At 42.1% G+C, this 26332-nt stretch overlaps 1 protein-coding gene across 1 annotated transcript; it reads left to right on the top strand.

Annotated features, from left to right (window-relative positions):
* The first annotated feature begins 281 nt into the window (after nucleotides 1-281).
* Nucleotides 282-26087, top strand: NT5E (5'-nucleotidase ecto). The gene is made up of 9 exons (XM_059469423.1): nucleotides 282-599; nucleotides 5134-5356; nucleotides 10793-10981; nucleotides 15430-15627; nucleotides 17050-17201; nucleotides 20403-20515; nucleotides 21323-21468; nucleotides 22978-23178; nucleotides 24750-26087. The coding sequence occupies exons 1-9, from the start codon at nucleotides 282-284 to the stop codon at nucleotides 24905-24907; spliced, it is 1698 nt and encodes a 565-aa protein (XP_059325406.1). The 3' UTR covers nucleotides 24908-26087.
* Nucleotides 26088-26332: the final 245 nt, after the last annotated feature.

Genomic DNA, 26332 nt, shown 5'->3' with positions numbered 1-26332 from the left:
GCGGCAGCGCGGACAGCGGGACAGCAGCGAGGGGCACAGCGGGCAGCCCGGGCGGCCGCGCCGAGCGCTCCCCGCTCACGCCCCGCGGGCGCGGCGCACCTGCGGCGGGCGGGCAGCCCGTGCCTGGCGGCGGGGCGGTCACGCCGGAGCTGCCCGGGGCGGCGCGCAGCCTGCGCGGTGTCTCGGCACGCTCGCCCGCTCCCCGCCCCAAAGCCGCGCCGCTGCCCAGCCCCGCTCCCGGCGCGGCCAGCCCGAGCGCGGAGCGGCGGAGCCCCCGCGGGATGGCGGGGCTGTGTCTCTGGCTGTGCCTGTGCCTGTGCACGGCGGCGGCGGAGCTGCGGCTGACCCTGCTGCACACCAACGACGTGCACGGGCGGGTGGAGGCGCAGGGCGAGGGCCCGCGGCGCTGCGCGGCCGGAGCGCCGGGATGCTTCGGCGGCGTGGCGCGGAGAGCGGCGCGGGTGGCGGCGGAGCGGGCCGCGCACCGCAACGTGCTGCTGCTGGACGCCGGGGACCAGTACCAGGGCACCGTGTGGTTCTCCCGCTTCAAGGGTCGGGAGGCGGTCCACTTCATGAACCTCCTGCGCTACGATGCCATGGTAAAGCGGGCCGGGGGACGGCGAGAGGCGCGGTGGGGTCTTCCCCTCCTTCTCTCCCCTTGGCTGCTGGGTCTATTCCTGCCTTTCCTCGCCCGATGCCGGTTTTTCGCATTGCCGCCTCCTCTAGTGCGCAAAGTTGAATCAGAAAAGGCTGTAGGTAATGCTAAAATCGTGGCCAAAGGCAGGTAGGAGGCAGGCGAGGAGAAGGGAAGTGATCTGGTAATGGGTAATGGGCTCCCGGCCGAATTAAGTCGAGAGCTGGCAGCCCCGCGGGCAGCCAGGAACCGGGAGATGGTGGCAAGGCTACCCAGAGTGATGCAATGGAACTCTCCTTGGCAGATGCGGGCAAGGGGCTGGACAGGCTCTGTTGGAGAGGGGTTGGCAAGCCATGGAATGACCCCAGCAAAAGCCAGGCAAAGTCTGGTCTGAGACAAGGGAGTTAACTCTACCTGAGGCTCGAGCCTGTCCTGCTTCGATCCTGCGGGAGGGCACGGGTGGCATAGGTTGGCAGTGCTATTTCAAAGGGTGGAGGTTTTTAATTTTCATCAATCCCGCCCTGCTTGTGTCCAGTGCCCTCAGAGCTGTGGTATATAAGGGGTATATAAGGGGCTGTGTACAAACAGCCCAGGGATCACAACAGTGCCTTAGTGAGGAAGGTCTCTGAGGCTGTGCTAACCACGCACCTTTACTCTGCCTCTTTTGGTCATGCAAGTGCTGAGAAGAAGGCAGAATTCGTGGCTGAGGTTGGGGGATGTCACTCCATGTCCTTAAGTCTTTTGTCGCAGGGCAGTGGCTTATTTTGCTTGTGTACAATCCCGGAAAGGAGAGAGATTAAAGTCATGTTTGAGCATGACTGCTGTTGTGAGAGTGACTGGAACTTTATTTTATCCCATCTGTCAGCTTGAGGGGAAAATCTTCTGGGCATATCACATTCTCTGTCTTCATCTTTTTTGCTTTGTCTGGAAAGGACGGTGCTTTCATTTGCAGGTGAAAATGGCTTCACCTGTGTATTCCCTCTGCCTCAGGACAGCTGTGGAAGGGAAAGTCATGCCCCAGTGCACTTTCTTAGGCTAAGCACCAGACAGACAGGTCTGTGAGTGATACTGCTCCCTGTTCACGTGCCCTAGTGAACGGTTTTTTAATTGTGAAACATTAACAGGATCTTTCCTCCCAATGGTGATGGAGAGTGTGTACATTCAGGACTTATCCTCACTGAGAGCTGGAGAGCATCTTGGGATTCTGCAGTGCAAGAAATAGCTTGAGGTGTTTTTTCCTACTTTCTTCATAAAGCTTTCTGCTGTCTGTCATTTTTCAGTCTTGTGCTTGCTGGTATAACTGGTTCATGGGCAGCCTGTGAGCCTGTACAGTTCCTGATTTTATCACAAGAAGAAATTTTTTCAGGCAGTGTTGAAGTACTGTTCAGTTTTAAAAAAGTTATGTAGGAACAATCTGGATTTGGAGATACCATGAGTTTTTTCATCAGAATAAGCTTTAAAAAATAAACCCACCCCATACCAGATATCCAGATGTGAATGCCTTAGGCGAAGTAGCCAACCACTTGTCCTCTGTGGAGGACCAGTATTCTATTACAATTTAAATAGAAGGTGACAGGATAGGTGCTAAACGTTGTGTAGCTTTTCAGTCCTTCTCTGCTGCCAAAGACCCTGAGGAATAGATGCCCAGTGTCGGGCAGTGCTGCAGCATCTGTTTCTATTCTTCTCTCTGTGGACCGTGGGGTCCGTGCAGTGGGGATGGTGGCTGGGTGGGGGCACAGGGAGCAGGGCAAGAGCCGCACTGAGAAGGGTGAGATAGTGCTTCTTCTTCAAACAGAATTTGGGAAACCACATCCCTGACAGTAGGGGTGGGGATTACTGAAAGTTTAGAAGTGGGTTACAGGACTAGGATTACAAACAGGGTGAAGGAGGGAGCATGAGTCATTAAAGTTGTTACAGGATGCGGGCAGGAGCCATAGGAGGATTTAGGACAGCCTGGAAGCATTAGAGGTTTTCTCCACAAATAGGAGAAATTTCCTTTTTTGAGTTTCTTTTTCTTATTTATACCTGTTATCACCTCCAAACTGTTTTCTCCTGTTTAATTTCCTCCCAAAAAATTTCATAAAACCAGCTTTTTTTTTCTGGTGTAATTAAGATCCAATATAAATTCCTCAAAGGCAGTAATTGGAAAGGTGATACAAGTCTACTAGCTTTACTTTTAAGTTTCATCCTTCTGTTAATTTGTATCCTGATTTTTGAAATATTTTTAGACTTGCTGCTTGTGAAAAACAGGATTATATAATCACATGTTGTGTGCCTGAATATTTCTGTTTATTCCCCCTTGTGACTTGCGCTTATGCTGGCCAAAAGATTCAGATTTGGTTAAGGGATATTGCACAGGTGCAGAGTCCCAGGAGCTCTGAGTGTAAGGGCAGTTAGTTAGAATATAGCAATCCAAAATGGTCCACATCTTCCTCCTCAGAGAAGGAGTAGCATCAAAAGTAAAACCATATTTTAGCCATCAGTGATTTCTCATCAACAACTTAGTAACCACCTGCACCACAGGAAAAGTTTTGATTAAAGCTAGTGTCCTAATGGATGTGAAATAATCCAAATGCAAGACAACAAAGCCAAGAGAAACAATCTTTCCTAACTGGTTGGTTGGGTTAGAATTCTGGGATTTTTTCCTCCAACAAGCTGGTGGCAGTTATAGCCCATTCAATTTCTTAATTCATTTGCAACCTTTTTTTTTTTGTTGGGGTTTAATTGCATATTTATGAGAAACAAAGGGCATGTGCACTAGCCAAAAGGAAAGAGCTTTTTACCATTCCAATAGACTCTACCAGTCCATAGATAGCTTTTCAGAACATCCAGACAACATCAAGATTAATGGGTTTTTTTCTCTCTCTATTAGTATTTTTTTATGGCAAATTAGATTGCAATTAGAATACAGTTAGAAATGGAACATAGTTGGAGTGCACTGTGTTTTCCCAAGCGAGGATATTTTTAAAGATAGTTCTTGGTTCTTTTGGAAAAGTGCTGCAGCAGCACACAAACAATTTGGCTCCTTCCCAGGGGTGTGAGCAGTGTTCTCACCAGTGTCAGCAGGAACAGCTGATTTCCAATGCAAGTTACTGCTGATATCCTGAAATTTCCACCGAGCCGTTGACTAACTGCCTGTGAGGATAAAAGGAGCCGGGAATCTTTATTTGCCCAAGAGAAAAACACTGCCAACCAATTGACTGAAATATTGAGCTCCCAGACCTGTGGTGGTTTAAGGTGCTCCTTGGTTTGGAACATGATCAGGGTTCATACAGCCAATTCCAGAATAAAAACTGGGGCAAGCACAGCTGGGTGTGTGGGCTGTTTAAGTAGAACAGAATGGTACATAAGCCACCTGAGATGATGAATGCAGCTTTACCCATTTAATTTCAGAATGAAATTTTAGAACACTTTTGCCTGGAAGAGTTGGCCCATTGGCTTTGGTACCTCTTATGTGCTTTCGTCCAGCTGCAACCTGAAACCTCATATAGATTTATTATTTACCAGGTTATACAATTGTAGTGTTTCTGTGGCTACATATTTTCCTTGCCTAACACCTAAACATGCTACAAAGTCCTGGCATGTATTGTGCTTCTGCAAAATGCCATCTATGGAGGTTTTGCTGGCTTATCACTAAACTTGCAGGCATGAGCATGTGGCAAATTAGGCTGAGTATGAAAAAGGGGTAGGTAGGGGAAATTTTCCTCGAGGTAAGTCCCTTTCCAAAACAAACAGTCTCATCTGGGTGGTATTGCCTTGCTAATAAATAAACAGGACTGCTCGTTTTGTGTGGCAGTCTCAACATTTCACGTGTTAAGTGCACACTCACGTGTGTGTACACACATCCACTGTGAGTTGGCTCTGGGGACTCTCTCTGACTGATAAACATTACATCTTCCATAGGCAAGTAATGATATTGATGGAGGATAGGAAATGATATTTTCTTGTTGCATGGTAAAGCACAAAAGAACCTTTACTAAGTGCGACGTAAGTATGTTTTAAAAATTGTAGTCCAAGCAAAAAGCTCTTAAAATGCAATTTTTATTTAAAGAACATGCTATATATCAATGACAATATTTGTTTTCTTCAGTATTTAAACAATGTATTTTCCATACACAAAATATATGTTTTCCTTTGTGGTTATTGTTAATCCTCATTTTTAGAGCTACAGGATGTAAAATGAATGGGTTTTGATCTGATACACTGTCACAAACAGATAGGTTTTGGATTTTGAAATCTGTATCATGTATCTGTATCACATCATCTGTATTTCACATCTGAATCCATGTAAGAGAGTCTGAAAAACAAAAACCTACATCTAAAAAGAAAAACAACCCAACCACTTCTGTGAAACAGGAATGTGTTGGTTTAGAAAAGTTAGGATTTTCTTTCATAGAACATAGACTTTATTTTCTCAAACATACCATGTAAATAATTATGAGACAATTTACACCAAATATTTGAGGTAGGGTGTCATATTTTCTTCTTGCTTTTTGCAGGCTTTGGGTAACCATGAGTTTGATGAAGGTGTGAGTGGATTACTGGATCCTCTTCTTAAAAATGCAAATTTTACAGTCCTGAGTGCTAATATTAAAGGGAAAACTCCATTAGCAAACGAAATGATGAAATATGTTCATCCTTTTAAAATAGTTCATTTTGACTCAGAGTCAGTTGGAATTGTTGGCTACACTACAAAGGAAACTTCTTTTCTTTCCCAGCCAGGTATGTTTTCTTTAGTATGTAAGTTTTTGTCCTTTGTTACTATTTTGCTCTTTGCCTACTTTTTTAAATCCAAAGATGAATGTTTGCAGCAGAAAAGTAGGAAGCCTGTTGTTTTATCAGAATTTACTTGTATTACTCAGCTTTGCCTGATTTTTAACCATAAAAAGTCTTGCTAACATTAAAACCCTCTTTTATACAGACCTGGACTGTATCTGTGAATATCAGAAAGTCACTGAGATTGCAGGAGAGCTCAGGGGTTGTTGGGATTCTTATTCTTGCTTGGGTTTTTAAAGTTATATTCCATGATATTTTACCGTTATTAATCCATTTAAATGAAAGTTAAAGGCATGAATACAGCTTGTCTCTAGCATGAAGTGTGACATTTCTCTGTGTGTTGAAATTTTGTCCTTGGATGCCTCCATGCCCAAAACCAAGAGGTTCCTACTTGTTTATGAAGCAAAAGTTGCCCAAGATGTTTTTAGCCTCTCAAAATATTTGCAGAAATTTGACTACAGAAGAAACACCCATCCAGCTTTTACCACAATTGCTTCATTCATGAGGAAGAAGACTTCTCAATTTCTGACTATTTTTTCCAGCTTTTTAGGGGGTTTGGTTTGATGAGGGTTTTGTTTGGGTTTGGTTTTTTTGCTAAAATAAAATGGTCTACTGGAATTAGAAACACATTTAAATCAGCTGTTGGAGATATGAGTCACTGCCCGCTCAGAGTTCAGCCTACATGTAACAAAAACCAGAGTTTCTTGCCTGGGTTTTGCAGTTAGGGATACTCTTAGCACTGCTTTGAAGCACTTTCGCATTGAAAAGGGACTTCATACTATTATTTCATGTTATTATTTCTCTTTCTATTGCTTAGTAATACAGAAATAGTGCATTGTTTTCCTGGAAAAAAGGAATATTATATTCTAATATATTCTAATACTTTGAGGAAGTATTAGAATATAAAACTCTTCCTTCTGTGGTTTTTAATTCCAATGCTGTATGTTTAACCTGTCAAGAAATGGACATCTGAGGTCTGAACAGACTTATTGATCTCACTTCTATTTTTTTAATGATGTGGTTTTGGGTTCCTGTCTTTTTGTCTCCCCACAAAAAAAGAAAATGAATCTGTTTTTTGTGAAGGCAATAGAATTTCACCTGTGCCTGAGGGCATGAGGGTGGATATCATCAGATGTCATGCTAGGTTTGAATAATGACAGCCAATATTGTCTTCTGTTAGGGAGTAATAAAATCTGCTGCTGCTTTTCTTCCAAACACCCGTGTCAGGGCAGTGAGATCATCAAAGTAACCATCTTGCAAATAAATACACTAGGTGAAAATCCAGATAGTGCTGGAATTATTCTATGAAGGATTTGAATATAATTCCAATAACATTCAGACATCATAACCAATGCCTCAGTATGCTGAGATACTGTAAGAGACCACAGCTAGATGAAAAAGCAGTGGTAAAAGGGAAATCCTGTTAGCTCCATTGAAGGAGCTGAAGCATCCTTAAGGAAGTATATCCCACAGTGTAACTGAGCAGAGGAAGGCAGAGGAAAATTTAACAGCAACATTTATAGTGATCAGAGTTTTTCTAGTTTTCTTCTTTGCCTTTTTGGTGTGTGGAGGAATATTTAGAAGCTTTGAAAATGTGAACTCAGGACACATTAATACACTCCAGTGACTATATCTTGCCCGTGACCTAGCAATCCTTTAGACTGGTGAAATCGTGGCAGACATCAGGCTAAATAATTATCAATCTAATTCCTTATATTCAACTGATAAGGGACCTTGCTAATTTTAAATTCAGCACCTTGCTTATCTCTACACATTTCTTCCAGATGATTCCGTTTTCTCTGCCTCTGTGTGCTTTGGCATACTCTACACTCTTAGGGCATTCTCAAGGCAAACAGGAAGCTTGAGAATGCTGAAACATGAATTCCTACATTACTGCCTTCTGTGGAAGTATTTTGTGAGTGTGATTTCTTCTATTGTTAAATCTCCATAACTTCCACCCAGCTATGAAATTATAACTTAGTCTGCTTAAAAAAAGGTTATCAAAATACTTGAACAGAATATAAAGTCCTTAAATCTCAGTGTTTGCACTGGAAGGGACCAACTAATCTCTGCTGAAGGTACTGTTAATGCCACTGTTTGGAAACCATAGGGATTGGAAACACATTTATAGATTATAGCCACCTGGCAGTTTTTCTGGAGTTCTCTGTTTTGCCATGTACAGCTATCTCAGCTGAGTGCCCAGCAGGTTTTTCCATGTCCTGAAAGAGTAGCTCATAACTTGGCACACAGACACAGTTACCTGTGTATTTACTTTCTAGTATTTGATGGTTCCAGCCTACTTGCTTTAGTTCTGTAATGTTGTTTGGTCCACTGTATTTTTGTATAAGGTGTAAATGCAAACCTACTTACTCTGTAGTAACCTTACAGGCAGCAAAATATTTACTTAAACTATCAACTTGGAAGAGTTTTCAAAAATGGAATTTTAAATTGCATTTATTCCACTTTATTTTGACTGTCATGCATAATATTTTTAACAGGCAGACGGTTCTTCTCCCTTGTTCAGTTGTAACAGTTTAGCTGTTTTTTCTGAAACTCTACCTCACCTAAAAAGAGGATGCCAAATCAGCTTAAAACTTTGAAAGAGAAGTGGAATATTGACATGAGCAATAAGTTAGTAATTTTGATTCTGATTGTTTTGAAAAATGCCCAGATGAGTGCTAAGCAGTATGCTGCTTTTTGCCTGGTTTCTTGGAGAATTGAACATTGTGTAATTGCTCTTACAGTCCCCCACTGTAAAACTTTCAAACCTGCTGGCCCATTTCATCTCAACTACTCCGGTGACCAGGATGCAGAGCTGTGTGCAGTGCCATGGCTAGGCCATGGAGAAGGGGTGAAAGAAGCCCCTGCAGCCCCAGGCAGAATTCCCTTTCTGAGGGCAAGGCAGACAACAAGGACATCAGTGGGTGGGTGCGTTGGCAGTGGGATGCCCCACCCAAGCTCTGGTGTCTGTCTGTCCTGACAGGACAGTCCTGGGAGAGGGATGGGCTTACCTGCATGGGATGGGCCTTGTTCTTCCCCTCATGATGCGACTGGGTCAGTTTGTTTTGATACCTTTCCTCTACAACTGCCTGAAAGAAGGGTGTAGCAAGGTGGGGAACAGTGTCCTTCTCCTAAGTAACAAGTGACAGAGGAAATGCCCTCAAAGCTTTTCCAGGGGAGATTTACGTTGGATTTTTGGAAAAAATTCTTCTTGGAAAGGGTTTTCAAACACTGGAACAGACTACCCAGGGAAGTGCTGGAGTCACCATCCCTGGAGGTGTGGATGTGGCACTCAGGAACACAGTTTAGTGGTGGAATTGGCAGTGCTGGATTAATGGTTGGACTCTATGATCTTAGAGGCATTTTCCAGCCTAAAGAATTCTATGATTCTGTGGGTTGAAGACTAATAATAGCATGTCTTCAATGCAGAAGACTCATTTGTAGGCTGCAATGGCGTAGAGGCATAACAGAGCCGGTGCTGTTGGGGACAGTTTTTTGTCAGGGACCACCTGGCTACTGGCCATGGCACAAGTTAGCCCACAGGCACCTGCATGCTGGCACAGCTTGTCAGTGGCCTGTTCCTGCTCTCTGTTTGAAGAGCTCAGGTCTCTTTGCAGAACTGGTCCCCACACCAGTGGGGTGCAGCTGGTCCATGGTGGAGGGAGGAGTACGTGAGGAGCCTGAGCTCAGGGATCAGTTCTTGCACTTCCCTTTCTGCCAGCTGCTCTGCATCAGGCCCAGCTGCTGTCGATGCAAGGATGTGCAAAGAGGGGCCAGTGGCTTCCTTCAGCCTGGAGAAGAAGGCTAAGAGGGAACCAAACACAGTCTTCCACTGGTGTAAGGGGATTTTTTAGAGAAGACAGGGACAGAGATTTCCCAGAAGGGAAGAGAAAGGACAAGAAACAATGGGCTCAAGCAGTAACAGAGGGAATTATGGTGGGACTTAAGGAAAAAATTTGTCATGGTAAGCATGGTTAAGCCATTAAACATGTTGCTTAGAGAGACTGGAATTTCAGCCAGCTCAGACTAGACCCTGAGCATCCTCATTTGGCTTTCAGTTCCTGCTTTGATGGGTTTTGGACTACATGGCTCCTGGAGGTCTCTTCCAACCTCAATTAACTTCTGACTCTTTGATTCTGAGAAGAGGTCCACAGGAAGAAAATGTGGGGATGCACTGCACAATTCACTCTGCAATGTGCAGTACAAAGATTCCCTCGGGCACTAACAGAACTATTGAATGGGTGTGGTGCTGAACCAACTTATGTAAGCCTCTTTTATCTCTTCCATTGTAGCAGCTTCCTCCTCATTTCCTGAAACATTTTGCAGTGGATTGTGGATTTGTTTCCCTCCTCCCTTTGTTATGAAATAATGTAAATCTTCCTACTTTAAAGGCATTTTTCAAAATTATTTGATCAAAAAATTCTGCAGGAAGGAGAGGAATTAGGTAGAAGAGGAATTGGTAGAAAAGCCACTTGGTTGTCTTCACCAGAAAGTCGAAGTTGAACCTGTCCTTAAGCTTTACTCTTAAAGCTTTGTCAGGGAAATTATCCTCTTACATAGGAAGTCCTTTTGTGCAACCCAAACCACTGTGCCCAGGATAAAAACGCCTGTCATTCTAGTGTTCATGTAACTGCTTGTCGCATTAGAGTAATTTCAACAGGCACAGAAAACTTGCAGAAGGACTGTTGGTTTCCCAACATCCTTGTCCGGAAAAGGTCTCCCCTTTTCAGACTTTCCGTTCCTTATGCTGTTGTTTCAGGATGGTAGCTCAGACGTGTGCTGTGCTGTACTGGTATTACTGAGTCTGGTTCACATTAGGTGAGAGTATTTGTATCAAAAGGCAATTCAGAGCTTAATGGAGGACTTTGAAGAAGCTGCTTTTTAAAGCCTTGAGGAGGGGGGATAAAGGAAAGAACAAGATGAGCATGCAGTAAAAAGGGAGATTTAATTTGGGAAAAGATAGATGATCTCCAAGAAATACCGTTGGGGAAGAATAAAAACTTTGTGATAGAATACAAGTGTTTATATGCAAACATTTCAGTTTCCTTTCCCTAGTATAAATAATAAAAGTCATTCAATTTTTGATCCTACCATTGATGCCACTGAATTTTTTTACAGAGTTATAACTTTTTTTAATCTAGGCAAGTACATACAGCTTGTTGCAGAAATGTTGTATTAGTCTAAGCACACAGGTGCTCCTGAGAGGCTGAAAAACATTGGGTCAGATCAAGAGCTTGAACCAGCTAAGGATATTTGAATGACACTGCCATTCAAAATTCTTTTAATTATACAAACTAATATCTGATGTCAACTACTTTATTTCAAAGTAGCAATTAAGGTACTTTGTAAGTAAATTCTTTCCATTTATTTTCTTTTTTTAAGGGGATGATGTAACCTTTGAAGATGAAATTGAAGCATTGCAACTGCAAGTGAATAAACTCACTGCTATGGGAGTGAACAAAATAATTGCACTAGGACATTCTGGTTTTACTGTGGACAAAAATATTGCTCAAAAAGTAAAAGGAGTGGATGTTGTGATTGGAGGACATACAAACACATTTCTCTATACAGGTATTTTACTTCTTACTAAAATGTTGCTTCTGAAGCTGAGCTGAAACTTTTTTTAAACTTGGAGAACTTTCACTAATGTAGTTTACTGCTGGCTGCACTCAGCCAGGTTCATAGCTGGTACATGTCCATAACTTCCATGGAAGAAACCAGTTCAAAACAGCCTGTGCACACCAAGTACCACAACTCACTGAGAGCTTCCATAATGCTGTGGATGGTCAAGGTGACCTATGCAAAGTGGGGAAGAGGAACAAAGGTAGTAATACCTGTAAATTACTGCTAAACATACCATAATTTAAGCTCACATCTATAAAGGAATAAATTGGTTGTCTACTTTTAAACATGCATGTGACTTAGTCAGAAAAATCAATCATAGAAGACTTCAAAACTGCTATGGTGTTGATTTTCTCTATAATCTGATTCTATATTCATAGGTCTTCATTTGGTCTGACATTAAAATACCTTCCCCAAGTTTCATCTGTTTTTTTCAATACCTCTTTTATTCTTCTTTATTCTTCTTTTCTCTAAAGGCAGATGTCATTCTAGAGATAAACATTGCTAATCTATTTTCTCCTGCAGTAGTGCTACTTTAGGCAACATCTACCATCAGCAACTTCCCCAATGCTGTTACCTTCCCCAGAGTGTAAGGACACAAGTCAAAGAGAGGCTGTTTTGTTGTTCTGTTTGATTGAAGTTTTAAAATCCTTTAAATTTAACAGAAGCTTTAATAACTGGTTGAGACTATAATGGGAATTTTCTGTAATTTTTAGAAAAGTTTCCTATGTGCCCTAGTCACAGGGATAACATTATGTACGCTACCCTAGGAACCTGACCACTTAAAAGGTTTGCACTATCATCCTCTCCTCTCCCTATTCATCTCCTCTCTTTCTCATGCCCTTTTTTTCTTATCTGCACTCTCACCTTTTGTTATCTCACTTGTTAAAAAGAAACAACTGCATGCCACAGTTGCACACTGAGCAGATCAGAACATCTCTTGAATTTGGCCTCAGGGAATAACTTTGATGACTAATCTGGAGGCACAAAGCATTTACACACCTACCTACAAGTCAGAGCTCACAAACACTTTGCATGGCGGTGCAGCAGAGAAGTAGCCAAAGTGGAACAAAAAGCAGAATGGAACATCCCAATACCATGTGTCTAAGAGTGACCAAGGGGGATGGTTGAGGGTACTGGATGAGCCTGTGGAGACACTTCACTCAGATCTGCCCATGTTTCCCACCAGTCTGCAGCTCAGGGACTCCCCAAGATAGAAATTATATTTTGATATTTGCTGGCTCCATCTCCTCCTGACCACCTTCAAGTTCCACAGCTGCCTGTAGCAGGGCCTTCCAACACTGACCTGCCCAAGCCACAGAGATCTTGGTCTTGTCTTGGGATGCAGCATGCAATTTTACTGAATTATTTTTGAGATGGGAAAAACAAGGATGGATTCCGTATCCAGAGTGTGCATTCCTTGTGGATTTACACAGTAGAATCCATATTCTTTTGCACTGTGTTGTGCAAAATGTCTGTAGAGTGTGCTGTGTTGGCCAATGCCTGTAGAGATTTTGTGCCTCATCGTGGTAGCCACAGTAGTCAAAATACCTTTGTGGGTGTGATCCAAAGAGGTGCCACATGTCACAATTTGGAACCATGATGTGAAGCGCTGCAGGAGCTGAGATATCTGAGCTCATATCTTGTCTAGATCTGCAGGAGTTTGCGAGCACACTTCTAGTCATCCCAGGGAGTAGCCTGCTCTGATCAGACTGGATTATGTCAAGCTGTTCCAGCCCTCCCCCTTTGTGGCTGTCCAAGATTCACAGTGCCAGAGAGAGCACACTGCAGGAGACTCTGCGGCCTTCAGGTTAAAAATCTCAGCTAGGAATGAGTTCTGGTCCCTTTTCCAAGGGCTCAACTCTTTTGATGAAACAAAACTCTCTTAGTACTTTTATTAATACTGGCAAGGTGAGAAAAATAATGTCTGGGGGAGATACACCAAAAGTATCTATTTAGTCTAAACATGATTTTTGACAGAATGTGGTCTGAGCATATAATTTTTATCCCAAGTGCTGTGAAACACATGCTCACCCGTTCAGGAGCATCCTGAGTGCATTTGTGAACCATGCCCTGCTGAGTCAAAGCCACCAGTCAGCATTCCCAGAGAAACAGCCACATCTGTGGAGGTGATTGCACTGCAGAGTAAAACATCTGATTCGAAACATCTTTCTGCATGTCTCAAGCTGCTTATATTAAGCTTATAAGCTCTCATTTAAATCAAGAGGTGTAATCAATAAGTGTCAGCAGAATCTGGGTGAATGTTCCAGCTCAGTCTAAGTGGGGATGTATGAGCTGTTCATCCTGTTCTGTCATGGAAGTTTAGAGACATACTGCCCATGGAGGCATTTCCACAGAGAAATCTTAATGTAAGGGTTTCATCTTGGACTAGTCCAACCTGTCTCTAAGATATTTGCCAATCTCCAGTTTATCCACAAGTTATAAGGCAAATATTGTCCTGACTTGTTCAGGCGTTTGGTTTGTAGAACTGATTCAACCAACAGTGGTAGTTTTGGGTTAGAGCAGTTGAATTTCTGGTTTTCATCAGAACAGATGTTATGAAAATGTAGTGTGTTGGCTAAAACAGGGTTAGAAATAGATAAGTGTTACATGTTCTTCAGTCACCCAGTATGAATTTGTGCATTTGTAATGAAGCAGCGTCTCATGCCTTGACTGAGCATGAATTCTAGTGCTGCTGGGGTAAGATGCACTGAATAGTCTTTGCATTTCAGAAGGAACATATCTATCTTACAAAGGAAAGATGTCATAGTGCTAATTAATCCTGAAAAGAAGCATCAGAATCAGAAAGTATTTTGTTAGAAAACAAGAAATGAGTAAGACTCTGGACAAGCCGTTAACTACACACAGCTGATATAAACTATAATAATGCCTAGAAAGAATATCTTTCTAATGCTGTGTTCATTTGAGGACTAAAGAAGGACAAGAAATCAAAACTTATTCCTTTTTCAGTTCAGAAAACCCCAAAGCCACTTTTGTGTGCATAAATCCTGGAGAGTCCTCATTAGTTACAGGATTTCTTAATTTTTTCCCTAAATAAACAAATAGTTCAGTGGCACTCCAAGGAACCAACTCCGTTGGCCTGGCTGAAAGTAGAAAATCTAGTTCTGTGGTAAGTTTGGTTCAGTTTGTTGCAGCTCCCCTCCCTGGAGAAATAGGAGGGATTAGAGAGGAATATGAATTGTACTGGAGTTCTAGCAGGAATATTTATCATGCTGCTTATCCTAGGATTTGATATTAAGTAAACAAAGGTAAATGGAAGGAAACAAGTTGTTCTGTGAGCAGTGGAAGTGAAGAGGCTGCATTCCTCTGGATCCACCTCCTCTGCACCTGCTCCCCCTGCCCCTGCCTTGCCAGCAGCCCTGAGCTCACCAACACACGGGTGGGAAATGCCACCACCTTTGGGACAAGAGTCAGCAGCAGGCTCTGAGGGAGCTCTGTCACACAGCACGTGATGGCTCTTGGAGCTACCCAGCCTTGGTCTGACAGTGGGGCAGAAATAATGACAGGAATAACAGCAGGGAGAGATACTACTCAGATAATGTTGTCAATACTCAGATAATGTCAAGGAGACACGGAGAAGCCTGGTACCCTTGAGGCAAGAGCTGTGCTGTGCAGTTCCGGTTTTCTTTGCCACTTTCTGCCCTGTGTGGCTTCTGTGCCCCTGTGGCAAATTGAGCTCTCTCTTTTTCTCTGCCAGTGCCTTCCCTTAATCTGTTTCCAAGTCCTATCCCTAGTCATCTTTCAGAATTTGCAGGTTGATAGGAATTTTGAATCCATGACCACACAACTTTAATGCTAATGAAGGTTGATTTTGCAGAGGGTTTACAGGCTGTCTGAAATTTTGGAGGCTGTTTGGTATAGTGAAAAAAACTCAGCTGGCTCTATGTACAAATTCACAGAACTGTTTATAGGTATTTTGTCTGCTTATTAGCAGTAAAATGCATTAGACTTTTTCAGACCAAGAAGTCTGATGTATGATTTACTCTGATTCTTACTTTCTGCCTGATGCAGAATAATGTGATGTGAAGGCTCAATAGTAAACTTTTTGTCCAGTGGCTGGTATGTTTGCATTACTGAGGGGTTCAGATTGCAATAATTGGAATGAAAAGTTGCTTTGTTGCTGTTGTGATGTGATGTCATGGCGGAGTGTGCAGTCATAACTTCAAAAAACACTGTGGTAGTTATTTGAGTACATGTCCTGAAAGCAACACTGTCTCTTATGAGATAACTGAACGATCAAATGTCTGCTTGACAGCCATGGCTGTTTCTATCCTGGCTGGGTTTGTTAAGGCTGAGAAACATTTGAAATGTCACTGTAGTAACTCCTTGAAGGTCACATGAGCTGAAGAGCCGCTTTTCATGCTTGTTCTGTGCAGGCACCCCACCCTCCACTGAACTGCCAGCTGGCCCCTATCCATTCATGGTTGACTCAGATGATGGGAGGAAGGTGCCAGTTGTACAAGCTTATGCTTATGGAAAATATCTTGGTTACTTGAATGTTACATTTGACAAGAAAGGAAATGTAGTTGAAGCAGTTGGAAACCCCATTCTGCTGGACAGCAGCTTTCCTGAAGGTATGTGGACTAGGCATTTGAGTTTGCCTACAGCACTCCACTACAATTCGAGTCTTGTCATGTTAAATACAATGTCTGAATAAGAATTCAGCTTTCTTTCTGAGCTTGCCCATTCTCTTCTGTGAAGGGTTCAGCCTGTGTAACAGTTGAATATGCATGCATTCAGAGTGTGTTTTTATCTATTTAAAATCCCTGAAAGTCCTTTTGTAAGAGTTCAAGTGATACAATACCCTACCACTTTGTAGGACCTGTTTTAGCTAGTCCTGTAATTGTGATTTAAAAGATTATGAGGACTAATTTACAGTTTTGCCACAGGCTGGGTTCTTCAGAGCAGAGTTTAGAGCAATATGGAAAGTGGAAATGTTCCAGGAAAAACTTGAACTATCCTGCCAAGTGCTCTGCCAAAGTGCAAATACAATACAAAACTGCATACAAACCCATGAGTTCTTGTATGCAGTTTTAACTCTGAAACATTTAAAGAAGTGGGATGAGGAGAATCTCTCTGTCGCTTTTTGTTTGTAACTCCATCTGAGCTCTGTTAAGTGTTTTTTTTTTGTCAGCTCTGCAATTACCCAGGGCTGGTTTTCTAATCTGTTTCTTCTCCTGTGTTTTTTTATGAAGTTCTGAGCTTTTATCAGACTTTCTGGGTTCTACCTGAGTATTTGTAAAACAAATAGTTTAAAAATTATTTGTTCATAGATATTGACTGTATTTTTCTCACTACCTAATAATGTAGTGAGATGATGTAATGAAACTGTACATTCTCCCCCTGAAGTCAGTAAAACTTAAAATTCAGATACACTGATGGTAAAATTTCATAGATGTTGTTCTTGCTGACAGGTGTGAGCAAATGGATTAAAAACTAGTAGCTGATATAAAATAGTTGTAACATCTGTCTGCATATATAAGTATCTTTGGTTTCTTTCTGAAAGAATTAAATTTTCACCTAAGAGACAGATGTGCATAAAGAATTAATTTCTTCAAAATGTTTATTCCCTGATATTGATATTTGAGCCATTTTTCCTTTTAGTACAACATTAAAGGGAGGAAATTACAAACAGCAAAAAAAAATTTGCATCAAAGACCAATCTCACTTGTATTTTTAAAATTCTCTCACCTGTCAAGATAGGTACTAGAAACCCCATCAGTCAGAGGTTAGAACAGGACTGGGAAAAAGTACAGAGGAGGTAACCTTGCTGTGGCACAGGACTGGATTATTCCCTTGATTGTCCTGTCCTGCCTTCTCCCCTTACAGGCTTTTTTTGAAGTGAATGTAGTTGCCATGTTGCTTGAGAAGTTTTTAGGGAAAGTGCAACCTTTTAGAATCTTGAACCTTTTCTTTTCCTAAGTTTGTATTCACTGAAGTGTCATTAATATGGGATATGTATGATGCATATTTTACACTTTTATATTACTTTACAGATGAGCACATTAAGGAAGAAGTGGAAAAATGGAGAGAAAACCTGGGGAATTATTCTGAAGAGATTGGAAAAACTAGTGTTTACCTGAATGGTACAAGCCAAGCGTGCCGTTTCCAAGAATGTAACATGGGCAATTTGCTTTGTGATGCTGTGGTAAGATGTTTTCACCACTACTGGTGGCAATTACATCTAAGGGTTACTCCAGAGCTATCCAGATCCAAACTATCAGCACATGGGCTCTGTGCCTGCTTTCCTACAGTGCAATATCCAGCGTGTCCCTAGAAAGACCTGGCAGAAGCGAGGCTGGAAGGAATGCTGCTGCAGAGAGTCAGCAGCAGTTTATTCTTTGTGCACAGCCTCACAGAGAGAACAGCTTTTTCACAGATGCCTTTGAGGGATGCACTTTCAAGGGACGTGGCAGTCTGATCTAAGGGCCCAGCAAGGAGGAGAGCTCAGCTCCCCTGCCCCTCTCCTGCTGCTGGCCCCTGCTCACAGCACTCACCCTCTGTCCTCTCATTACTCACTGGGCTTTGCTGTCACTTCATGGCACTGGCACAGAAAACAAATCTGGGTAATCTTCTGTCAAGCTGCTGACAAGAATTGTCCCCCTGAAGAGCCCCAAAGGTGCCAGCTGAAGCAAGGAGGGGGTGGGACAGGCCATGAACCCAGCTGGGCACAGAACACCCCAGCCCAGAAGGAGCCACCAGCCCCTGCTGTGTTCTGACAGGCTCTGCTGGGCTTTAACAGTCACATAACTCCAGAAAAGTCTTTTTACAAGAGGTCACTTCCAGTTTTTAAACTTCCTGAGTTTGACTGTTTTACTGCCCTGCAGCAACATCATTTCATTTAAGTGTTTCAGGGAAAAACATTCACTAATGTAACTGTTTCCAGAAAATTAACTTTCCCATAAAGGGAAAGTTAAGGGACAGTTAATAATCATGACTTAGGTATATGTTCCCAAAACTATTTATCTAGTCCATGGTATTGCTCTTATTATAGTCCTCAAAATAATTCTCTGGTTCAAGAGCTGGTTTTCAAATCAGACTAACATTTGGGAATTCTGCATACAGTTCTAGAATTGGAGCATCTTGCTTTTTTAATTCTGCTAGATTTTTAAATATCTTTATTTGCAAAAATGTGAACAAATGCTTTGGCACTTTTCAAACTTAAAGAAAGTAACCCTGCAATCTTTCAGAAGTTTGTAGATTTTCTTGCAATACATTTTTTCTTAGGAGATCAAATTCTATTTTAGTTCAATCAATGTCCCTAGACAATCACCTGCAGTCATCAGCAGATAGATAGATTTCTCTTCATGTTGCCTTGCCAGTTCTGTACTTGCTTTCCTGTCTGCTGACATGTGGTCAGAGGTATAAAGGAAAAAAATAGATCTGCCTGTTCCATAAGCTTTAATATTTAGAGCTGTCCTGAGAAATGGAGAGATTGAGAATTGCAGAAGATTGAAGGTTTGTGCTGGGTCAAAACAGAGATCCATTTAGTTCAGTGATGCATCTCAACCAGTAACCCAAAATCTCAGAATAGAAAGGTTGACAGGCCTTGATGGCATTTTACAAAGGACTTTAAAGGGACCCAGAGGTGAAAAGACTGTGAAATTGGTAACAGCACTGTGTGAGCTCCTCTTTTAAGCTGCCTCAGCTCAGGGCTGGGAAGTTGCAATCCTTTGATTAAGAGTTACAAACCTAAGCATGACTCTGGCCTCAGGGCATGACTTTGATGACTAAGCTGGAGGCACAAAGCATTTACACAGCTGCAAGTCAGAGGTCACAAACACTTCACAAGGGGTGCAGCAGAGAAGTGACCCACCTGGAACACATGACAGGACCATTCATCCCTAAGTTTTGTCTCCAAAAATGACAGAGTGAGGATGATAGGGGATGAGCATACTCCTGGACAAGCCTGTGGAGCTGCTGTGCTCAGATCTGCCTGTGTCCCCCACCAGCTTGCAGCTCAGGCATTCCCAAGGCAGAAGAGGTCTCTTGACATTTCCTGGCTCAACTGGAACGTGTGAGGAGAGCAAGAAACAGCAACAGGGAGAGAGGGAGGGAAAAGGGGAGGGAGACAGTGGGGATTAGCTCCCGCAAAGTGGCTCCACTGGTCTTTGCCTGCCTCCAGCCTTCCCAGCAGCTGGTGGCAGGGTGTTCCACTATGGACCTGCACATCCTGCAGAGACCTTGCTCTTGTCAGTGCCTAGCTTGCTGCTGCCCACTGCCTGCATAACTGCTGGGGGTCAAGAGGTCCTTGCTCTGGAACTAGCTTCCTATCCACCATCACACCAGTCAAGAAGATTTTATAGCCTTCTTGAATACTTCCTTCCATGATCTCTACCTGGTCAGATAATCCAAGTCTACATCATCTGCATCATCATTCTACATTCAGAAGTTTTGCGTGTCTTTGGCCATCCTCGTCACCCCTCTCTGAATCTTTTAGATTTTTTATCATTCTTGAAATGAGAAAAGACACAAATTCCTACCCAGCCTCCACATGCCCTTCTTCATTTCATAGGCTTCTGTCATGTGCTTCCTGTACTTCTCTCTGTAAAACCAAAGAGTTATGGCCATAGTCACTCCTGTATGGAAAGCAGTCCATCCTGTTATCCTAGGTCATTTCAGCCTTTCCCCATTCTACTCAGTTATTTCTGAGGATTAACAGTGGAGACTTATCATCCTGATGCAACTGGGCAAATATCTGCCTTCATTTTCTTTACTATTAAGGATGCCACATGCAAATATTATCCCGTCCTTGCGTTTTGTCAGGGCCTCGCCACTGAGCTGCTGGGGACCCATTGCTGTGCAGAGTAGACTTTCTAATCTAGTATTCCTGTTCTTCCACTGTTCTACTACACCTTTCTAGTTACCCAAGACCATTCCAAATACTAAAAACCAACCACAGAGGAGCTGAAAAAATTTAATTTCTGGCAAAATGATTAATTAATGCTTTCCCTAAGAGATTTTAATGAACAACAGTATTTAAGGTCCTCTTCACTTCTCAGTTCCCCAAATATGCTTGAATCATTTGTCTTTATCACAGTCAATAAAATAAAAAAATTACTTTTCCTTTGTTCATCTGGCCTGCCTTGACCATGCCATAGACACACAGACTAGGGCAGAGCCTGAGAGTTCATTACAGTAAAGGGCAAATATTTTTCATGTTAAGAATTTTAAAAAGCAAAATAGTTACTTGGGTTTTTTAGCAACTAAGTATTTTACAACAGGGCTGAAGATAATGAGAAAAAAGTCAAAACCTTTGTTTTTTTCAATCTCAGATTGTACTTGGTGTAAATTTCCAGAGGCTATAGTAAGTGAAGATAAAATCTGTTTAAACATTTTCCTTTGGTAGCTTTATGAGAATGTCAGGCGTCCGGATCAGAAGACCTGGAACCACGTTTCAATGTGCATCCTGAACGGAGGTGGGATTCGGTCACCCATTGATGAGCAGAGCACTAACGGTAGGTTAAATTACCAGCTGAATGGCAACTTCATCAGAGGAGGAAGGAATCAAGTTATGTCAGCCTGAACACAGTAATAGGTATGGGCTTGTTCTGATGGGCTTTGCACAGTGTTAGGTGTGATTTCTCAAATGGTTGTCCATCATTTGAGCACAACTGCACTCAGGCTGACATTGACAGAAGTCTCTAGCATTGTTTGTGCACAATGCTTTTTACAATTTCCCTCTCTCCTTGCTGCCTTGGAACAAAGGAAGGTCTCCTGCTGTACAGGGTCATCTGGTATGGTCGCTGTGAGCCTTCTGTAGTCTGCTGTAGAGTAAGTAAATTCTGGGGGTTCTGAATGCTAAGGTTTAGTTTTTATTTTCCTGATACCACATAAACAAAATGTGAAAATAAACAGCTTTCTCAGTTCAGCTAAATCTTTCTGTAGGACTATGTGAATAAATCTTAACTGGAAAAAGTGCCTGATGTAGTATAAATAGCTGTATTTCATCCTAGATTGGTGCTTTGTCATGTATTTTAGTAGCTCTGTTTAATAGCAATACATGCAGTTACACCAAACTCTGATTTATTGGTCTTGATACTTGCTGGACAATAAAAGATACAGGTTCTTTGGGATCCTGCAAAAAATATGTGAGTCTCACTCCTACAAGCCCTCATTTTCTTAAACTGTATTTGCCATGTTCCTTGTCAAAAACAATCCTAAAATAATTCTGTAAACAGGAAAAAGAAACACACACACACCCCAACAATAACAAAAAAAAAAAAAAACCAAAGAAAGAAGTGAACAAAGTGTCTTTCCCCCAGGTAGCATTACTGTGGAAGATTTGCTGTCTGTTCTGCCATTTGGAGGTCGTTTTGATATGGTGACATTAAAAGGCTCCACAGTGAAAGAAGCTTTTGAGCACAGTGTGAGGAGATATGGAAAAGGAAGTGGAGAGCTGCTGCAGGTTGGAGGTATATTTTCTTCTTTCCTCTTCTCAGTTTTCCAAAACAGCCATCCCTCCTGTTGGCCTTTTTACATCTGGAAGACTTTTTATAAGAATGGAATGTCAAGCTGGCCATACATCCTCACCCTGTGCCTCCCACATGCCAGCCAGCAGCCACTCTTTATCCCATGTGTGTTTAATTGAGCCACTGCAGCACACAGCCCATCGCTGCTCCCTTCAGCAGAGACAGTGCTCCTGAGCTTCCAAACCCATAATGGCATCAGTTTAACACTGCAATTAACCAGGGGAAAATAGAATTTAGTGTAGCTGTAGCACAGAAATAGCTACAACTCCAGTTTTTAGTTCCTAACTGGCAGCCTACCTGAAATGCCAAACTGGATAGCTGTGCTGAATTTCAGTTTATCAAAATCACTTTGTGCAATTTTCTAATGACTGATGACAGTTTTAGAGTTTGTCCAACTGGGCTATGGAATTGCTCCAGTGAATTTCTAAACATTTTATGGATGAACAGTTAATATAAAAAAGCTACTCAAATCTTCAATTGCAGCTATCTATATGTTTATCCAGATGTGTATTAGCCTACAGTCATGTTTATTCCTGGTCTCTCTGTGATTTAGTGCAGATTTTATTGTTTAGTTAGCAGAAGAGCTGAACTTTAGGGCAGGGGTTGATGCATTGGTTCCCTCCCTCCAAGCCTCTCATCCCATACACCCTGACAATGTGATCCCTCACACGCCACAGACACAGTGTCTCACACTTTCACCAGTTCTTAGGTACCTCTAAGGTGAAACAGGAACAAGCTCTGCTTGCTGCCTCTCCACAGAAAAAGAAGAAAACCAGTAGCTCTGGAAAGGGTTCAGGAGGAAGATGCAGAGCAGGAAGAGTGCTGGGATTGGAAGAGCCTCAGTGCTTTGAAGGACCTTTAGTGGCTTCCTCATCTGCAGGTTCTTGGCAGGGCTGTTCTGGGGGCCTGGCTCTCCCCTGGCCCTGATCAAGGCAGGCTCACAGTGAGAAATGTTGCCTCTCCTGCAGTGAGGAGACACTGCCTCGTGTACAGCCCTGGTCTAGCTTTCCTTTTTCAGGACACTGCCTATTATCCAGAATAGCTACCAAGTTAGGCTGGCTGGCCTTGAAAAAAGTAATTTCAGCCAACAGGCCAGGGAAACGAGAAAGCATGTGACTACAGAAATAAGGGAAGGTATTTTTATCTTGCAGTACTCCAATCCCATGACCAGTAATTTCCTTTTGTGGAGTAGAGATGAGAACAGACATCAGATAAGTAAATGAGGTGGGACAGTGCTCCAGCAATTCTTATTTCTCTGGAATGTTCTTGCATAGAAGTTGAGTAAGTGTGCAAAGGACACAGGGCATTAAGTGGTGCAATTCAGAACAATACAACTCTCGGTCACAGAAAGTAATGCAAAGATCCAGCTGAAGATGAGGGAGAATGCTGCTTCTGGCCCTGTGTGTTCAACATGCCCTGCACTAAGTGGCATTCCAATGTGTATTTTTGTAGGCATCCACGTGGTCTATGATCTCTCCAGAGCCCCAGGAAGCAGAGTTGTTAGCTTGGAAGTGCTTTGCACAGCGTGCCGAGTCCCAGCCTATGTCCCGCTCCAGATGGATGAAATATACAACGTGACTCTGCCATCCTATATGTTATTTGGAGGAGATGGCTACAGCATGCTGAAAGACAAAAATCTGGGATACAGTAAAGGTAAGGGGGATACAGTCCAGGTAAGTATGGGCTCTAACAGGGTAGCAGGCAAACAACTCACAAAAATGAAAAGATCTTTCTACAGTATAAACCTCAGACTTTTTGCCTATACTCCATGATTAAACTTGCTTCTACCCTGACAGCTCTGGCTTGCTAGATTTGGTTGCAGGCAGCAACTCTATTCTTTTTTGGTTAAAACCACAAAAGTTTCAAAGAGAAACATTATCAATTCAGCAGTGCTCAGAAAGCAGTCCTGAGGTTGTGGTAAACCAGAAAAGCAGCAAGGAACAAGTAGAGTACATCTTACACTGCCTTGCACTTGTACTCATTACTGAAAGATGCTATTTTCTACAGACCTTAAATTTCCACTGTATAGAATTATTTAGAAAGACAGAATCATCACCTACACTGATAAACAACATGCAGCTCAGGTGAACAACATAGGGTGGGGGGAAAGATGCCAACCTGCTCGAAGGGAATTTTGGCCCAGCCAAAACCAGGGAGCCCTGGGAGCTCTGCAGGCAGCAGAAGGCAGGGTGCCACAGACACCACACCACAGAGGTGGAACAGAGGTGTTTTATAACACCAGCTTAAGGTCCTCTCAAGCTGCATGCAAAGTGTTAGAATGTCTCTGTTTGTAAAATTGGTATCGTCCATCCTTTAAGATGAAGGGAAACTTGAAAAAAATTGAGATTAAAATCCATTATTTCTGAAAACACAAAAGAGGTGTAGTGCTGTATTTTTAAAAAAATGTCTCATAGGAGCCCATCTACATTTTTGCAGAACTTATATTTTTTATATTCTGCTTGAGCATGGTGAAAGCATGCTTTTACCTCAAAAATTTTCCTTCTGGATCTTTGTCACAGGCTAATTTTTTTTTTTTCTACAGGTGTTTAAAGTTGATTCTCATAGGTACAATTGGTGTTTTAAATTGAGTTCAACAAAATTTGATTTAAAACATCAGCCCTACTCATGAGACTAAGATCATTAGGAATAATGAAAGGCAACAACCTGTAAGGTTCTGGTAAAGTCTTTCACTACAACAGAAGGGTAAAACTGTAATTATTCTTAAGTTGGAAGGTTAAGAGCTTGGATCAGAAGGGGCTCATTGCATGGTTGGCATCAGTGACTGAAAGGGTCTCGCACTGTAAAAACCCATGTAATACTTTGTGCTTGTGTGCACACAAGCAGTGCCAAGACTAAAAACTTCTCCTAAAAAAAGTAAATTTGAAGAAGTATAACCAATAGCTTTGCCAGGTCTACAGCCCTATACCCCAAACAGGTGGGAGACTATCTCAATCTACCTGAACTGGAAAATACCATTGTAACAAATTCAAAACAAAACAAGCCAAACAAAACAAAAATAATTTGTGTGTTTGTTTGTTTGTAAAATACAAGCTGCTACCACAAATTCTGGCTACAAACCACCACAGGTGATGTGTGCTGATTCAAAATGGCAAAGCATAGAAAACAATTTGATTCTTGAGCTAAAACTGGAATGTAGGCAAGTTCTTACATTTTGGTTAAGAGCTTGGCAGATGCAGAGAACAGTTTTTTGTTTGTTTCTTTAGGTGAACCTGACGTTGAGGTTGTTTCGCGCTACCTCCAGAGAATGAAGAGAGTTTACCCAGCAGTTGAAGGTCGAATAAAATTTTCTTCTGGAAGTCTTATTGAAGCTAGTCTGACCCTGATCTCTGTACTGTTGACTGTAACATTCTTGCACACTTGAGTTTTTGTTTGGAGGAATACAGGAGGAGAGATGATGCTGAGGAAGCTGTAAGAGACCTGTTCTCTTCTGTTACACCTTACAATGAATGAGCAGTGAGGTTGCTGCATGTCAGCACTGGGCAGCCCCCTGCCTTGTCTTTAACCTGGTGGCGCCACTGGAGCACTGTGTGCAGGGTAAGGGGGCACAATCCACAACTTCGCTTGGTCAGAATCAGCAGGTACCTGAAACTGAGGTCTCAAAAGCAAAGTTCCAGTGAATACTTACTGCTCAATCATAAAACAGTGACAAACTGAAATGGTGTATTATAAATTGTCAAATTCTTTTAGCTGCTTTAGACAGTGAGTTAAGAACCTGAACCCAGACATAAACAAGATTATAGAAATGGATTTTTTATAGATATATATTCCTTTCTTTGGTCTCCACTCAGGGTTAAGGTATTCAATCTAATATCTCTATTTTGCTTCCAGTCATATTTATCATACCTACATGAATACCTGAAAGAGCTGGATTAAACTTGGTGCCATTAAAATCATGAAGTCTATTTAATATGCAGTTTTAACAAGTTTTTCTTTTACTACTGAAAAAGAATTATCCCACTTTTATTTTCCATTAATAAAGGATGTAATGAAAGCTTGACTTGATTTTGACCAATTTTAACAAATTGAGTATTCTTCACTCTTAAGTATGACCTGTTTGGGGACTGTATCGAGAGTGAGAACACAATCTGTGACTGTACTTCATATAATATGCTCACTTTTAAACCTCTTCCAAAGAACAAACCACAGGACTGCTGCCTGTTACTCTGTATTAGCAACATTCCAAGAAAATGTCAGATACAGGCATTGACTCCTGCAGCACTTTTGGCATCCTTAGGAAATAGTCAGGTAATGGGGCTTTTTACAGCATAACCTGACTTTATGATAACTGTGATTATATCTCTTCTATGGGAAGGCTGTGTTTAAAAAAATAGTTGTAAGAGACAGGCTAGTAAGTATGAAATCATATTAAATGCTAAATGTACATTGCTGATGCTTTATCAAGAAATGATTGCTTATAAACAAGGGTGAAAATATCATTATTTTTCTAAGATTACTGGGCATTTTGACATCAACATGTTTGGGTTGTTTAATGCTGTTTTAAACGGATTGTTTTGAATAAACCTGCTATGTTTTCCTGAAAAGCTCAACAGGCTTTTTTTCAACACTGAAGCTACTTGCCTCTTCCATCCATTGCAGCTGTAGATTTCAAGAAGGTGCATTAAGATAAACATTCAGGATGCTGGTATTTAAAGACCCCATTCACTTCCACATCCATTCAAGGGCTGTGCCTGAAAGGCTCTGGTCCCCAGAGCTGTATTAGGTGTCTAAGGGGTGTACAACAGGGAGACAAATGACAACTGACCTTGTCACACTGCCAGTTGTGCCC

The sequence above is a fragment of the Ammospiza nelsoni genome, chromosome 3, assembly GCF_027579445.1.
Source record: "Ammospiza nelsoni isolate bAmmNel1 chromosome 3, bAmmNel1.pri, whole genome shotgun sequence".
Classification (NCBI taxonomy): domain Eukaryota; kingdom Metazoa; phylum Chordata; class Aves; order Passeriformes; family Passerellidae; genus Ammospiza; species Ammospiza nelsoni.
The sequence above is the reverse complement of the archived record's forward strand: the minus strand, read 5'-3'. Positions and strand labels throughout refer to the sequence as shown.